This window comes from Mobula hypostoma, chromosome 9 (genome assembly GCF_963921235.1).
Source record: "Mobula hypostoma chromosome 9, sMobHyp1.1, whole genome shotgun sequence".
NCBI classification, from domain to species: domain Eukaryota; kingdom Metazoa; phylum Chordata; class Chondrichthyes; order Myliobatiformes; family Myliobatidae; genus Mobula; species Mobula hypostoma.
The window spans coordinates 7,207,663-7,225,404 of NC_086105.1; the positions used below are offsets into that span (position 1 = coordinate 7,207,663).

General features: G+C 39.7%; 1 protein-coding gene across 2 annotated transcripts in view; it reads left to right on the forward strand.

Annotated features, from left to right (window-relative positions):
- Window positions 1-14,704, forward strand: part of LOC134351480 (YEATS domain-containing protein 4) — a 74,006-nt gene extending 59,302 nt beyond the window's left edge. The window contains exons 2-7 of one of the 2 annotated variants that reach the window (XM_063057688.1): window positions 984-1,103; window positions 4,626-4,692; window positions 5,625-5,719; window positions 9,921-10,013; window positions 10,908-10,995; window positions 13,305-14,704. In XM_063057688.1, the coding sequence (XP_062913758.1) occupies window positions 984-1,103; window positions 4,626-4,692; window positions 5,625-5,719; window positions 9,921-10,013; window positions 10,908-10,995; window positions 13,305-13,474 (633 nt within the window). In that variant the 3' untranslated portion in view covers window positions 13,475-14,704. Of the gene's footprint in view, window positions 1-983; window positions 1,104-4,625; window positions 4,693-5,624; window positions 5,720-9,920; window positions 10,014-10,907; window positions 10,996-13,304 lie in introns of those variants that run through there. The other variant, XM_063057686.1, reaches the window with a different exon arrangement.
- The last annotated feature ends 3,038 nt before the right edge of the window (window positions 14,705-17,742 follow it).

Consider the following 17,742-nt stretch of genomic DNA (forward strand, 5'->3'; position numbering starts at 1 on the left):
TCTCTCCAGTAACCTTTAAGCTATGAAGCTGCCAAATCATACCAAATAACACGTAAAAATACACAGCCGATATAAAGTAGAAATAATGTAAGTACAGTGTAGTATCGCTTACCGGAATTGGTAAGACAGCGCAGAGCACACTGATGATGGTGTGTTAGGCTGAGTCGTCGGAGGTTGGGGTGGTGCAGTGGTCCCCACCCTCTGGGCAGCGAACTGATACCGATCCGCACGCAGGGGTACAGCGGTGGCCGGGATGCACCCAGCACATCTTTAAGAAAAAAGCCGAAATAAACAAGCTAATTAATTAGGTGCCACCCGGCACTTAAATGTTGGCCCAGATCAGAGGCGACGCAATCGGCAATCACCTCTGATCTGGGCCGACATTTACGTGCCAGGCGGCACCTAATTAATTAGCTTGATTATTTTGGCTTTTTTTCTTAAAGATGTGCTGGGTGCATCCTGGCTACCGCCGCATTCTTCGCGGATTGGTATCTGTCCACAGCCCGGAGGTTGGGGTGGTGGGACACTGAGGTGTCGTCTGTTTCCATCAGGGCAGGCAGGTCATCTTTTATGTCTGCCTGCCTCGATGTCGAAGCTCGAGGTTCGTCGTCTGCTGTGGCTGATACGGAAGGCTTGCTTGACTGCATAGCCTCAAGCATTTTTCTATCATACAGTTCATTGTAAGGACTCAAACCATCTTGCAAATATGCCCTAAACCGACGTACTCTTTCAAAATTAAATCTATGTATGTGTTGCTCTGAATTTCCAGCATCTGTAAAATCTCTTGTGTATATGGTCTCTGTTGTATAACGGTCTCTAGCGCTTTACTGTTTTCTGTGCTAGTCCTGCCCTGGTTTAACTGACTAAAATGTCACATCTAGCACTTGTACCAATCAAAATGCTACTTTTAAAATCTAAATATTTTCCGGAGGTTCATGAAGCATTCAGAGACATTTTAAAATTTTTCTTAAACACTTCTACAGGGTGTGACAATAGTGAAGCCAATCGTCTTTGGAAATGTTGCTCGTTATTTTGGAAAGAAGCGAGAGGAGGATGGACATACTCATCAGTGGACAGTTTACGTCAAACCTTACCGAAATGAAGTGAGTGCAGCTTTGATTTGGTCATTGTGCACCTTTGGAATCAGCATCAGGTTTAATATCACTGTTTGTGTTGTGAAATTTGTTGTTGTTTTGTGGCAGCAGTACATTGCAATTCAAAGTTTTAACAACGTAAATTACTGTAAGAGGGGTGTGTGTGTAAGGCGATAAGACATAGGAATAGAATTAGGCCATTTGCCCATTGAGTCTGCTCTACCATTTAGTTGTGACTGATCCTTTTATCCCCTCCTCAGCCCCACTTCCCAGTTTTCTCCATGTAACCTTTGATGCCGTGTCCAATCAATAATCTATCAATCTCTGCCTTAAATACACCCAACAACCTGCCTATTGGTAACAAATTCCACAAGTTCTGGTTAATTGGGAAATATTGAGAGCAGTGCATTTTGGCCCAGTAAAGCAGCGGCCTCAATTAGCCAAAGTTTCATTGAAATAGTTAAAAACGTATAAAAAAAAAAGACAAACTGCTGTTTAACTGAGAAACAATTATGTATCTAATTGAAATACAGTACACATTAGAGCACTGCAAATATTACCAATTAACTGATCTCAGCTCTGCTGGAGATGCAGTGTGCGTTGGTCTGCCGTTTTCAGGAATTTTTCTTTGCCTGACTTAACGTGTTGTTTCAGGGTGCTTTTACACCTGGTGTGGTTGGCTGTAAGTTTCTGTCAGGGCTCTGTGTTGATGTCCAGTGCCTTCATGTCCTGCTTGCGGGCATCCTTGGAGCGCAGTTGCAGATAGGCAGCAGTTCTCTGGTCTGAAGCCATCTACCATAGAGGATGCCTTTCGGAATGCGGCATATGTGGCCCAGCCAGTGCAGCCTATACTGTCTGAGCAGAGTGTACACACTAGGAAGGCCAGCACATTGGATACTCTGTCCCTCTGAGATGTGACAAAGGCACCTTAGATAGAAGCTGTTGAGTCTTCCCTCCTGGTCCAAGTCTCACTGACGTACAGCAGTATGCTGGTGACATAAACGTTGTACACTGCCATTTTTGTTTTGGCTGAGAGTTTTGAGTTCTCGCAGACTCATGTGGTGAAGCAGGCAAGCCTTGTTACAGTTGTTGCAGCCTTCCCAATGTGCTTGTTGATTTGTCCAAGGAGAGGTTGTCTCTGATGATGGACCCCAGGTATGGGAACTGAAGAATAACAGCCAGTTTTTAGTTATCAATGGTAATGACTGTTGGTGCCTCCGCGTCTTGTCCCAAAACATTTGTCAAACCAAATTCCATCAAGGCCTGAGAGAAACGATCCATCTGGAGGTGCTGTGGAATGTGGTTTGCAACAATTGCATCATCAGCAAACAGCACGTCTCTGATCGTGCCTTCGTGCACTTTGGTCTTGGCTCTTGGGCAGGCGAGGTTAAAAAGCCTGCCATCTGATCTAGTGCGGAGGTAGATCTCCTCTTGCAGTGCCAAATGCATGCTTCAGGAGAAGGGCAAAGGAGATCCCAAAGAGCCTTGTGGCGTGAACACAACCTTGCTTACTTCAAAGGACTTGTCGTTGTACTGTACAGACCCTTTTGTGGTGTTGTGGAAGGATTTTTTTCATGCTTTGTAGTCTTGGGTGGGCTGCCTACCTTGGAGAGGATCTGAAGGAGCCCATCTCTGCTGACCAAGCTGAATGCCTTGGTGAGATTAATAAACATAAGTAGAAGAGCTTCTTTTGTTCTCGGCACTTTTTTCCTGGAGTTGGCAGAGAGGGAAAATCATGGGTAAAATGTTGTTTTGGCCGCTACTCCATAGTAAACGTTGTCACCATCTCAGCCCTGATAGTCATTGAGGGCCTTCTGTCCATGGAACAGCTGGATGCAGAGCCAACCCTAAACGAGCTCAGCAGGGCCATCGGCAGCTTGGCCTCAGGGAAGGCACTGGGCAATAATGCAATTTCCCCTAGACCTAATCACGCAATGCATGACAACCCTGCTGCATCTGCTGCGTGAAGTCTTCTGTCAGTGCTGGCAGAAAGGAGTTGTGCCTGTGGCCATCAAACTCCTTCCTTGGAGGGTCAGACACCCTGAGCCAATAGGCTGGTCCTGGACTTATTTCATAATTTACTGGCATAATTTACATAAAATTACTATTTATTTATGGTTCTATTACTATTTATTATTTATGGTGCAACTGTAACGAAAACCAATTTCCCCCGGGATCAATAAAGTATGACTATGCCACAGGATACGAGGGGCACCAAGATCAGTACTGGAATGTTCTGGAGGACTGGAAAATTGCCAATGTCACTCCATTGTTTAAGAAGGGAGGGAGGCAGAAGAAGGGAAGTTATAGGCCAGTTAGCCTTACCTCATTGGTTGGAAGGTTTTTGAAGTTGATGGTTAAGGATATGATTTTGGGGTGCTTAAAAGCACATGATAAAATAGGCAAAAGTCAGCATGTTTTCCTTAAGGGAAATTTGTTGGAATTCTTTGAGGAAATAATAAGCAGTATAGACCAAAGAGAGTCAGTGGATGTTGTTTACTTGGCTCTTCAGAAAGCCTTTGACAAAGTGCTGCATGTGAGGCTACTTAAGATGAGGTATTACAGGAAAGATTGACTGACTGGTAGGAGGCAAAGAGTGGGAATAAAGGGTGCCATTTTTGGTCGGCTGCTGGAGACTGATGATATTCCATAGGGTTGGTGTTGGGACCACTTCTTTTCACGTTATATTTCAATGGTTTGCGTGACGGAATTGATGGCTTTGTTGCCAAGTTTGCAGATGATACGAAGATAGATGGAGGTTGTGGGAGTCTGCAGAAGGACTAGACAGATTGGGTGAATGGGCAAAGAAATGACGGATGGAATATAGTGGAGGGAAGTGTGTGGTCATGTACTGTGGTAGAAGAAATAAAGGTGTAGACTATATTATAAACAGGGAGAAATTTCAAAAAGTTCAAAAGTGCATGCAACTGTTGCTAGCTAGAAACTATTCAGCAACAGTCTCCTGTCCCAGTTAAGCGGCAGAGTGTCCCAAATTAACAAAGAGAATCACAGCAATTTTCTTGATTTGTTTTTGTTCTTTAAGATAAGTGGCTGCCCCAGTTAACTGGAAACAGCTGTCTCCCTTCCTTGCAAAATATATTTCCTTAAAATGGGACTTTAATTTAAATTCATAATCTTAAGACGTGGAATTTTAAGAATTTTGTAGTGCACATGAACGGCACATTTCATTTTTCAGCCAATTGGATGTACAAACTATAAAAATATAACTAAATATTTTTCTTTCATAAATTGGGTTTCAGTGAGTGCTTGTGTCTAAAGTTAGTGTCTTGGTGTAATGAAAATAGTCAAAAGTTGAGATTATCAAACTTGTTCTGATTAACATGGCCACCTTTTTCGATCAGTAAAGTCATTGGCTTGGAAAGCTGTCTTAGCCTTGGCTTGGTGATCTCACGTGAATGTCAGTAGATTACGGATTCAATGATGCTATAATTCTCTAATATCCATTTTCTCGCTTTTATTTTTTTCTCTATAAAAACTCATGGTGAAAAGTAAATATGTGTTTTTTTTAAGGATATGTCTGCATACGTGAAGAAAATTCAGTTCAAGCTACATGAGAGTTATGGTAACCCTCTACGAGGTAGGTTTGGAAAAGAAAGCATTTTAAATTGTTATTAAAATATACTTACTGAAATTGTATAAACAACATCAAAATGTTGGACCTACCTGGGGTTCAACGAAATTGGAAATTGATTCTTTGAGTGGATATTGGAAGATGATTGAACAGCACATTGATCATTTTTCTTTGTCAAGCAGAATTAAGCTTGCTGTGACATGGGGTGTTCAGGATGCCCAAGCTTTGCTTCTAGCAGCAGTGTCAACATGTTGATTTCACCAGTGAAGCATAACAAAGACAAAAAGAATGTCATCCAGTTGTTTCTAAGAACTACGTAGAAAAATAAAGCTGATCACAATCGAAAGATCTACTTTGTATCATCAGAAGTTACTCTATACTGAACCTCAAGCAGCTTTGTAATTGCACTTTTTAATAAACAAAAATAGCATAGATTACAGACTTGGCATATACTTTAACTTGGCTGTCATTCAAAGATAAGACTTAATTGATCCCTTACAATCTAAATGTAAAAGGCAGTATGAAGGAGGTTGTTTCTGACATGTTGAGTGCTTTGAACATATGGTTGGGAGATTGAACTTCAGATCCAGAGCTAGTGAGCGCTAGTTCCACTGTAGAAAGGAAATTGAATTCAGATTGATCATTTGTAAGGTAGTGTCATGTGGCTTACTGCAGCTCTCCAGGGAGAAGATCTAACCTACATATGAATCCAGACCTGCTCTATGGTTCACTTTACATGCCCTTGTGCAGTTCAAGATAAGAATTAAATATTACCTTGCTGTTATTGGCCACACATAGGAACACAATTTGGAAAGAGTACCATTGTAAGGATTTAATGGAATTACAGAAATACAGATCTGTTGAAATAGCTGTACAGTTTTACTATACGTGTTGAATATTTCAGTTATCTATACTTTAAATTTTTTTTTTCTCGACAGTTGTTACCAAGCCTCCATATGAAATCACAGAAACTGGATGGGGTGAATTTGAAATTATAATCAAAATCTTCTTCATAGATCCAAATGAAAGACCGGTAAGAAACTGAAATTCCTTATGTACATGTATTCGGAAAAACCCTTGGTAACAAAATTATTTATAAATTCAATTTTGGAAATTTATTCTTTTTTCTCAACTTACAGTGGCATGCAAAAGTTTGGGCACCCCTGGTCAAAATTTCTGTTACTGTGAATAGCTAAGCGAATAAAAGATGAACTGATTTCCAAAAGGCATAAAGTTAAAGATGACACATGTCTTTAATATTTTAAGCAAGAAAACTTCTTTATTTTCATTTTTTACAGTTTCAAAATAACAAAAAAGTAAAAGGGCCCAAAGCAAAAGTTTGGACACCCTGCATGGCAGTACTTAGTAACACCCCCTTTGGCAAGTATCACAGCTTGTAAACGCTTTTCGTAGCCAGCTAAGAGTCTTTCAATTCTTGTTTGGGGGATTTGCACCCATTCTTCCTTGCAAAAGGCTTCTAAGTTCTGTAAGATTCTTGGGCCATCTTGCATGCCCTGCTCTTTTGAGGTCTATCCACAGATTCTCAATGATGTTTAGGTCGGGATTGTGAGGGCCATGGCAAAACCTTCAGCTTGTGCCTCTTGAGGTAGTCCATTGTGGATTTTGAGGCATGTTTAGGTTCATTATCCTGTTGTAGAAGCCATCCTCTTTTCAACTTTGGCGTTTTTACAGATGGTGTGATGTTTGCTTCCAGAATTTGCTGGTATTTAATTGAATTCATTCTTCCCTCTACCAGTAAATGTTCCCCTTGCCACTGGCTGCAACACAAGCCCAAAGCATGATTGATCCACCCCCCCGTGCTTAACAATTGGAGAGGGGTTCTTTTCATGAAATTCTGCACCCTTTTTTCTCCAAACATACCTTTGCTTATTGCGGCCAAAAAGTTTTATTCAAAAGGTTCAAAGGAACATCTAAACAAGCCTGATGCATTTTGGAAACATCCTGTGGACTGATGAAGTTAAAATAGAACTTTTGTATAACAAAAACTAATCATTGAACCAACAATTTGACTTGCCACAGTGTGTGTCTGTCTGTCTGTCTGTCTGTCTGTCTGTCTCTCTCTCTCTCTCTCTCTCTCTCTCTCTCTCTCTCTCTCTCTCTCTCTCTCTCTCTCTCTCTCTCTCTCCCTCCCTCCCTCCCTCCCTCCCTCCCTCCCTCCCTCCCTCCCTCCCTCCCTCCCTCCCTCCCTCCCTCCCTCCCCCCTCTTCCCTCTCTTCCCTCTTCCCCCCCCCCCCCCGGAATAAGGAGCAGAGAGGTGTCACACAGTGAAAGGGGAGACTAACTAAACAATAAAAAAAAACTCGCTGATTGTGATGTTAAAGCTGGCGTGTCGCTTTTTTTTGCCTGAGTTCTCTGACTCGAGAATCAGCTGCAAATTCTCTCCTACCAATGAGAGAGAGAGAGTGATTCACTGAGGACAGATACCTCCAAAAGTCATTAAGCGACACTAACATAGAATCAGCTCATCCACGGGGCCACAAAGCCTCAACACCCTGAAGGCGCACTTGTCTTCTAGGATAGGCCCTTGGGATGTTGAAAAACGGCCGTTTGGTGAGCCCTGGAAGCGGGATCCATCACGGTATAGAGCCACAGTTTGAGCGCAGCTGCAGGTCAACGCACTGACAGAACCCCATCCACCTTGAAAAAGGAAAAGAGAGCCGTTAAAGGTAGAAATTAAGCTGTTTCCGCAGGTGAGCTTGAAGAAGCCACTCTCTCGTGCCATTGTAGCTCAGTCTCCTAATTAGAGTGGACAAATCCCCAGGACATGACATGAAGTTTCCTCGGACCCTGTGGGAGACTATTGCAGAAATTGCAGGGACCCTGGCAGAGATATTTTAAAAGTTCTTCACAGGTAAGGTGCTGGAGGATTGGAGGAAAGCTAATGTTGTTCCATTGTTTAAGAAAGGTTCTAAAAACAAGGCAGGAAATTATAGGCTGGTGAGCCTGACATCGGTCGTGGCTCAGTAATAGGAATGTATTCTATGTGACCGGAGATATAGGTATTTGGATAGATGAGGACTGATTAGGGATAGTCGACATGGCTTTGTCGTTTCTAACTAATCTTACAGAGTTTCTCGAAGTTGTTACCAGGACAACAGGTGTACTTTTGCAAGACCTTTGATAAGGTCCTGCATGAGAGGTTGGTCAAGGAAGTTCAGTTGCATGGGTTTCAGGATGAGCTAGAAAATTGGAAAAAGCATTGGCTTCTCAGGAGATGCCAGAGAGTGGTTGTAGATGGTTGTCTCTCTGACTGGAGGCCTGTGACTAGCAGGTGTGTCACAGGGATTGGTGCTTCGTCTGTTGTCGTTTGTCAACTATATCAATGATCTGGGTCTTAATACAGTAAACTGGGTCAGCAAATTTGCAGATAATACCAAGATTGGGGGCTTAGTGGACAGTGAGGAAGGCTGTCAAAACTTGCAGTAGGATCTGTACCAGCTGGAAAAATGTGCTGAAAAATGGCAGATGGATTTTAATGCAGACAAGTGTGAGGTGTGGCACTTTGGGAGGACAAACCAGTCTAGGACTTACCTGGTGAGTAGTAGTGCACTGAGGAGTGTGGTAGAACAGAGGGATCTGGGAATACTGATCCATAATTCCTTGAAGGTGGAGTTACAGGTAAGTATGGTCGTAAAGAATGCTTTTGGCACATTGGCCTTCATAAATCAATGTTTTGAGTCCAGGAGTTGGGATGTTATATTGAAATTGTATAAGACAGTGAGGCCTAATTTGGAGTATTGTGTGCAGTTTTGGTCACCTACCTACAGGAAAGATATAAATAAGATTGGAAAAGTGCAAAGAAAATTTACAAGGATGTTGCCAGGACTTGAGAACCTGGGAAAGGTTGAATCCATTGGGACTTTATTCCCTAGGGCATCAGAGAATGACGGGAGATTTGAAAGACATACACAAAATTGTGAAGGGTATAGGTAGGGTAAATACAAGCAGGCTTTTTCCACTGAGGTTGGGTGAGACTACAACTAGAGATATTTTACTCTTTAAGTATTCAGTATTTAGACATGTTTATGTACTCAGTGCTTTCATAGTACAGCCCAGAAGGCAGACATTCAATTTAGAATAGAATAGAATATCTTTATTGTCATTGTTGTGGAGCAATGAAACACAGTTTAGCAGCTCAACGTTTTGCAGCATGACAAAGAATATATACATAAAATAAACTCTAAAACATTAGGAGTGCAGTCCAAAATTAATAATATATGGATGGGGGGGTAGGACTATTGCACACCTGCTGTTCCTGGAAGTGTGATGCATTTAGCTGCCGCCGTCTTAGGAGGGGGGCAGGAGAAGGGAAGGAGGTGTTATACATTTCACTGCTTGTGGGTAGAAGCTGTTAAGGAGTCTCTTTGTTTTCGTCCTTAATGCTCTGTATCTCTTCCCAGAAGGTAGAGGGGAAAACAGGTGATGTCCAGGATGAGTGGGATCCTTTGAAATACAAGTAGCCTTCTTTTGAAGTCCTTCCTGTTCTGTTCTGTGCAGCTGGCAAACCACACTGCACAGTGCCAGCTCTTGGTAGAATGATTTTGTCATTAGTGTTCCCTGTTTTTTTTTCCCCCCAAATCCCTGCAAATCATTCTTTAATGTTCTTGTCCAATTTCCCTTTGGAAAACCCTGACAAACTCTGTTTCCTTTGCAGCAGTGAGTTGTAGATTATAACTGCACACTGTGGTTAAGGAAATTATCCTTTGTCTTCGGGCAGCACGGTAGCATAGCAGTTGGTGCAATTGCTTTACAGCACCAGATATCACTGATCAGGTTCGATTCTCTCTGCTGTCTGTAAGGAATTTATATGCTCTCACTATAGCCATATGTGTTTCCTCCCACGTTCCTAAGGCGTACGCAAGGGTTAGTGAAGGGTGGGCATGTTACGTTGGCACCAGAAGCGTAATGACATTTGTGGACTGCCCCCAACTCAATCCTCAGACCGTATGAATCGTTGATGCCAACCGATGCATTTCACTGAATATTTCAATGTACAGGACAAAGTCAATATCTGCATCTCTTTGTATCTTGTGCTCAAGGATAATAATCCCTGCCCTTAATTCTTGTATCATTTGGTTTAAACAGTCTTAAATTCTGGCAACAAGAAGAATGGTTCAGAGTATTTTGCCTCCTCTTTGTGTGGTAACATAAAACAAATCATAATTCAAGTGTTCGGTAACTGTTTAGCTTCCTGTTCTCTTCTTGTTAAACAGGTAACTCTCTACCACTTGCTAAAGCTGTTTCAGTCTGATAGTAATGTGATGTTGGGCAAAAAGACAGTGGTCTCCGAGTTTTATGATGAAATGGTAAGCACAAGGAACTTCTATAAGGACATCTGTGACCATATATTTTCATTGAAATGGTGATAAAAGATTATAATGCATCCAAATTAAAGGCCGATCGTAATAGTTTACAGGCTGTTGAAGTGAAAGCCTTGAAAAATTGCACATTGATGTCTTAATTTTATCAGCTTGAAGAAATTGGATCACGCCAATTACTTGGGTTTGCTAGTGTAGTGGGAGAGGATTTAAAATAAACAGGCAGGTACCCGCATATAACAGTAGAAAGGAAGAATAATGTTCATAATTGAGAGTATTGGACAGTACTAAAATAAGATATAATTATGAGAGTTGTTTACAGGGCATAAGGAATCTTTTGCTTTGCAAGTAGAGGTATTCAGGAATATAATTCCAAATTGTTAAAGCTCAGGTTAGGCTGTCATGAATTTATTGCGTCCAATTCAGGTCATTGCACTTTAAGGGAGAACGAGAAGGTCCTAGGGAGGATATAGAGGAGATTTACCACACCAGTTCCAGGGATGATGGATATTAGTTTAGGTTAGAGAGAATGGGATTATTTTACTTGGAATCAAAAAATATTAATGGGAGAATTAGAACAGGTAAAAAGTGTTGTGGAAGAATAGGTGATTGATGATTTTAAACAGAAGAAATCAGAAGTACTTGAAGAAACTGAACTTGTGCTACAGGATTGAATGGGACTTGCTGGATTGTCCTACATAGCCACAAGGGATTGATGGGCCAGGTGGCTTCCTGTGACCCTGGAAGTACTATTCTGGAAGTATTTGTGAAGGTGCAGAACAAACATTTGTTTAAAGAGTGCATATGTTTTATTAATATATGTCTATTAATTTACCTATATTTGTATGTCAGTATATTAATATACAAGTATATTTTCGCTAGATCTTCCAAGATCCTACAGCAATGATGCAACAACTGTTGACAACATCTCGACAGCTGACACTTGGAGCCTACAAGCATGAAACTGAATGTAAGATCTCGTTAATCATTTGTTACCGATGTTTGCACAAGACGACCAATTATGCCATTGTGTCTTCAAATATCAAACCCATTACCTGAAACTATGTCCAGTAAAGTACTTAGCTGAGATGAAACAGCTGTAGTGTCCTCTACTATCAAGGGTTGCAAGTTCAATGTTTTATTCACAGTCAAAGTAAAGAGTGTTGGATTTTTGAAAGAAGTTACTCCATTTACATTTGTAACCTGGATGAACAGATAGGTGTATAGGGAAAAAAACTTGTACGATGAACAACTTAAAGCAGAGAATGGTTAATTCTTGCCCCTTTGACCATTAAATTTATTGAAAAGTGTCAATCTCTGATTTAAAGTTAATAAAATTCAATTAACAAAAGTTGAATGGTACAAAATTCCAAATGTCTCTACTCTCTGCCTTTGCACCTGAAAGACTTGTGTGTCATTTTTGTCAAAGCTTCGTTAGTTCTAGACTCCCCGTCCAGCAGACCCAGTCTCCCTTTCAATTAAATCACTCTAACTTTTAGAGAATGCAATCAAAACTTGTATAGCCTCCTTGTAATTTAACTGGAATACAGATAAAATCTACATGATGCTACATCCTAGGCACTCAGTGGCCACTTTATTGCGTACAGGAGTACCCTGTGATCTTCTGCTGTCAAGATTTGAGGTGTTGTGTTGTTCAGAGGTGGTCTTCTGCACGCCACTGTTTGTAATGTATGGTTATTTGAGTTACTGTCACCTACCTGTTAATTTGAACCAGTCTGGCCATTCTCTAACCTCATTAGCAAGACGTTTTCGCTCACAGAACTGTCGCCCACTGGATTTTTTTTTTTGTTTTGTTTTTATCACACCATTCTCTGTAAACTCTAGAGGCTGTTGTGTGGGAAAGTCCCAGGAGATAATATTACTTCCCCATTTTGATTGGTCTGAACAACAACTGAACCTCTTGATCACGTCTGGATGCTTTTATGCAGTAAGTTGCTGTCACACGATTGGTTCATTAGATATTTGCATTAACAAGCAGGTGTACTAATAAAGTGGCCATTGAAGTGTATATGATTGGGTAGAAATGATGCCCAGAATAGCACACTATGGTCTAAACCATTATATTCTAGATACAAAAGGCAACATTCTATTTGCTGCCTTTTTGATTAGATTTTTTCGCTTATCCATAACAATTTACTTGAACTTCCAAATCTCTTAGAATTTCCACTGCTTGTAACTTTTTCTCCATTTGTAAAATAATTTATGTTCTTTTTGGATTCAAAGTGAATGATTAATTTACCTACATTGAAATATCTTTGAACTGTTTTGCCCTTTCACTGAATCTGTTCATCTCTAGTTTATGACTTGCACTTAAGATATCTTTATAGCATGAACAATCTTGTATTTGTCTTTTTCTTTAATTAAATTTTACATTAACCCTTATCCTTCAATATTAATACTCCCCATCAATCCAAATTCTTCCACTGCTCTGCCTCTATCCTAGTTCAATAAATTGGTTTGAATTCCATTAATTTAAATTTTAACAAAACATTTCAGGAACCCCACGACAGTCAACATAGATAGTACATATAGACCTTCAGATATTCTTCATTTTAGTCCTACAGATCTTCCCCTGATTACGACAGGGTTTCATTTCTGTGAACTGTTCATAACCCAGACTTTTTGAAAGTTGGAAATGCAGCTGCAAACTGAGTTCCCACGCAGCCAAATGTGACTGCAGTCCGCAGCAGCTGGTAAATCTGTCATGCTGTCCTTTTGTATAACTATTGGTATCTGTGGACCATACGAATGGCCATTCAGAAGCTCGGGTGGATCTGTATTGTGAAAGTCTCAAACAAGTTGATTTTCATTGATGGCGTTATTATACTTCCAGTTGTGTTCATTTTCTTTTTATTCCATTCCTACTTATCCTATTCCTATTCCCAGATTCATAAATAAAGCACTTAGCAGTTTGTTTTGCATCTGTCAATGACATGTAGTAACTGGTCAGATGTAATGTGGGCCAGTTAGTTCCTCTGCTGGCTTGGACAACCAGGTTCGGTGATTGTGACTGCTGACATACATGTAACTTACATCATCGAAAGCTGACAATATATATCAGAACTTCCAAATGTTAGCGCTTTTTGGTTTGATGCCAAATGATTTTTGAAAGGATATGTGTAAGTTCAAACTCCAATTAAGTTTGTTGATAAATTCATCGAAAAATTCTTTGCTGGGCTTTAAAGTGTACGTAAGTAACAGTGCTATATCTTTTCAGTATTTAAAATGAGACGAACTTCACTGTAACTTTTTTCTTAGTTGCAGAACTTGAAGTGAGGACCAGAGAAAAGCTAGAAGCTGCCAAAAAGAAGACTAGCTTTGAAATTGCAGAGTTTAAAGAAAGATTGAAGGCAAGCCGAGAGGCAATCAACTATTTAAAGAGTGAAATCAAGAAGATTGAAGATGATGACCAGGGAAAGGAAGGCTGAGAAATGTTTACTAACTTAACTGGAAGTCTTCAAGGACTGATTTGCTGAGAGCAGTATAGTTGTTTATAAAACAAACCTTTGCATTGCCTTCTCTGTGGCTGAATGGTGAATCGTTCAGTTTTAAATTATACCTTGGGCGAATGATTTTTTTACTTTGACATGGACATATTTAAATCCAACTTGAGAACACTGAGCAAGCACTGTAGTTTTCGAAACAGAATTGTACAAAATATAACAATGATGTGGAGGAAATGGTGTGTATCTGTTTTGTATGTGGATTTTTCTGTTTTGTATTTAAGGTATTTGTTACAGTTGCTTTTAAAACTTGTACGTCAATAAATACTTTTTTTGTTAAACCTACTGTGGTGTATAAATGGGCCAGGGTAGACAAATGCTATCTGATTTTTTTTTTCTGTACATCATGCTATTTTATTAAATTTGTGTGCTCCATAGATGGGTAATTGAGACCTGACAGAGCATTTCAGCCTTTTTTGTTTTTGGCTTAAAACATGATGGAGGTAGATTAGTTTTTCAATATTTCATTTTTTTTTGTGTTTGTTAATTTCTTTAAAAATCTCTTCCTCTGCTTGATGGCTGATATGATTCCAAAGTCTTGGCCCAAATTTCTTTCAAAAAAAGAATGCTCCTAATATGTTGATTGGTAGAGAAAAAAATTTTTTTTCCTCTTATTTTGTTCATTTTTTGGGGATGTGGTAATTGTTCAATCCCTAATTACCATTGGACTCTGAGCTGCTTAAAATGAATCTATTATCATTAGTGCTGTTGACCAATTTATAATTGTCAATTTCTCCTTACCAACATTACAGTAGGCAAGTGGAATGGCCAAAGCTATAACGGTCTAAATAGATCTTAAGGAATCAAATATATCCGTTATGCCCCAACTACTACTTTTATTCAGATTTTTTATCATTATGGTTTTGTTGTGATGCAAAGGCATGACACTCCTTACATATTAATGTGTAGTTGCCACAAACTATTCAGACTGTTGAGAGGTACTTTGCAATATTTTGAGACCCTTCAGTATCCTGTTCTCTTCAGAAATACTGGCTGTGAATTATTTATATACTTGGTACTAGTGAAATTTAAGAGAATACTGGACAGGTATATAGAGGAATTTATGGGAGGCAGGGTTTAAGGGTCGGAATAACATTGTGGGCCGAAGGGCCTGTACTGTGCTGTACTATTCTATGTTCTATGTAATGACAGAACTACATAAAATCACTTTTTGTTATGTGGACGTCTGGACAACATGGAGTTGAATTCTGAAGTTGCTGATAGAGTTGTTTGTTTTTCCCCTTTCCCCCAAAAAGTGCTATAGTTTGTGATCACCATCAGCAAATCAGAAATGAAGTGATTACAAAACAAAATAATCCCCACAGCAAAATGCTTGAAAAAGTTACAGTTAATTGATAATGGTATAAATGAGTTCTAAAGAGTGATCAAAGCCAAAATAATTAGAAACAGAATCAGGTTTAATATCGCTGGCATATGTCGTGAAATTTGTTTTTTTGGCAGCCGTGTAATCCAATACTTTAAAAAACTATAAGTTGTAAAAGAAATATACAAGATAAACTGTAAATACACATCAGCTTAAGTTGGAAGCTGAAATATAAAAAGTTGAAATATTTATCTAGATTTTTCTCAGGGTTCTGATTTAATCTAAACATATTGTATAAAAACACATCGGGACTAGTATATTTCGGCCCAATTAAGTGGCTGTCCTAAATAGCTGGTTTCATGAAAATAGTTAAAAAGGTACAAAAAGATTAACTACAGTTTAACTGAGTAACAAATTATGTATATAAACTAAATACAGGAAAAGTTAGAACAATACAGTAGGAATTTATCCAGTGTAAGGAAGCTGCTGTATTCTTTTGATTTACTGTAAATGAACAAGATCAGCGCAGGCACCTAGTGTCGATAATAGACTGCCTGCACACAATGCTATCAACGATTTTATCCAACATATCTTCATCTTCATTGTAATATTCAAGACGACTGGTGATACTTTCAAATTCTCTGATTGGTGGCCTGTGACTAGTGGTGTGCTGTTTGTTACCTATATCAACAATCTGGGGGATAATAAATAAATTGGATTGGGCAATTTGCAGATAACACCAAGTTTGGGGACGTAGTGGGATCTGGACCAGCTGGAAAAATGCCAGATGGAATTTAATGCAGATCGGTGTGAGTTGTTGTGCCTTGGGAGGACCAACGAGGGTAGGTGTTATATGGTAGGTGGTAGGGCACTTAAAGAGTATGGTAGAAGAGAGGGATATGGGAATAAAGGTCCATAATTTCTTGAAAGTGGCATCACAGGTAGATAGGGTTGTAAATAGAGCTTTTGGTACATTGGTCTTCATAAATCAAAGTACTGAGTATAGGAGTTGGGATGTTATGTTGAAATTGTATAAGGCGGTGAGGCATAATTAAGAGCATCATTGTCCAGTTTTGGTCATCTACCTAAAGGAAAGATGTAAATAAGATTGAAAAAGTGCAGAGAAAATATACAAGGATGATGCCAGGATGAGGATCTGAGTTACAGGGAAAGGTGGAATAGGTTAGGACTTTATTTCTTAGAGCACAGGAGAATGAGTGGAGATTTGATAAAGGTATACAGAATTATGAGGGCTACAGCTAAAGGTTGGATGAAGCTAGAACCAGTCATGGGTTAAGAGTGAAAGGTGAAAATTTTAAGGGTACCATGAGGGGGAACTTTTTCACTCAGAAGTTGGTGAGAGTGTAGAATGAGCTGTCAGCATAGTAGTGAATTTCAACATTTATGGGAAATTTGGATACGTACATGGACGGGAGGGGTTTGGAAGGCTATGTTCCAGGTGCAGTTACATGAAACTAGGCAGTCTAATAGTTCAGCATGGATTAGATGGGTGGAAGGGCCTGTTTCTGTGTTGTACTCTATGACTTTAGAAGGGCCTGAATGTCTGCTGCTTATTTTATCTCTTGTGTTCTTGGAAGTGTCGTATCCTTGCAAGCATTCAAAAGATGTTAGAACATGGAACATACAACAGTGCCGGCCCTTCAGCCCACAATGTCGTACTGATCTTTTAACCTACTCTTAAGATCAATCTAATCCTCCCCTCCCACATAGCCCTCCATTTTTCTTACATCCAGGTGCCTATCTGAGAATAAGTCTAATATCTGCCTCTATCACCACCCTTACTGGCACATTTCACATACCTACCACAGCTCCATCATGTCACTGGGCTCTGCAGTATCCAAGTCATCTTCAAGGTGTGGTGCCTCAGAAAGGTGGTATCCATCATCGAGGACAGCCATCACCCAGGACGTGCCTTGTTCTCATTGTCACCATTAGGAAGGAGGTGCAGAATCCTAAAGGCACACACTCAACAATTCAGGAACAGCTTCTTCCCCTCTGCCATCTGATTTCTGAACGGACCTTGAACACATGAACACTACCTCACTGCTTACTTTATTTCCGCAAACAACAGGAATTCTGCAGATGCTGGAAATTCAAGCAACACACATCAAAGTTGCTGGTGAACGCAGCAGGCCAGGCAGCATCTCTAGGAAGAGGTGCAGTCGACGTTTCAAATTGAATTAGGGAATGTTTAGCACAAATAGAGGAAGTATTAACTAATTGTAAAATCTGCCCCCAATCATCCACAGAAATGGTAAGCCCCAATTCCTGTTCCCAATCTACCCTAATCTTATCAAATGGAGCTTTCCTAAGTTTCATAATAATATTATAAATCATAGCCGATGCACCTTTCTGACATGGATTGAGGTTAATTATCGAATCTAAAATATATGTAGGAGGAAGCATTGGAAAGGAAGAAAGTATAGTACTTAGGAAATTTCTAACTTGTAAATATCTAAAAAAATGTATTCTTGATAAGTTATATTTATTAGATAATTGTTCAAAAGACATAAGGGAACCATCTAAAAATAAATCCAAAAACCGTAAAATACCCTTAGTCTTCCAAGTTTGAAAAGCGCGATCCGTAAAAGAGGGAGGAAAAAATATGTTACCTAAAATAGGAATCGCTAACCCGAATTGATTAAGATCAAAAAATTTTCTGAATTGAAACCAAATGCGCAAAGCATATTTAACTATCGGGTTAGAGACCTGCTTAAGGCGTTTCGAATCAAAAGGGAGAGAGGAGCCTAAAATAGAGCCAAGTGTATAACCCTGAACAGATTGTAGTTCCAATGCTACCCATTTAGGAATAGATAGTATGTCCTGGTCAAGTAACCAAAATTTCATA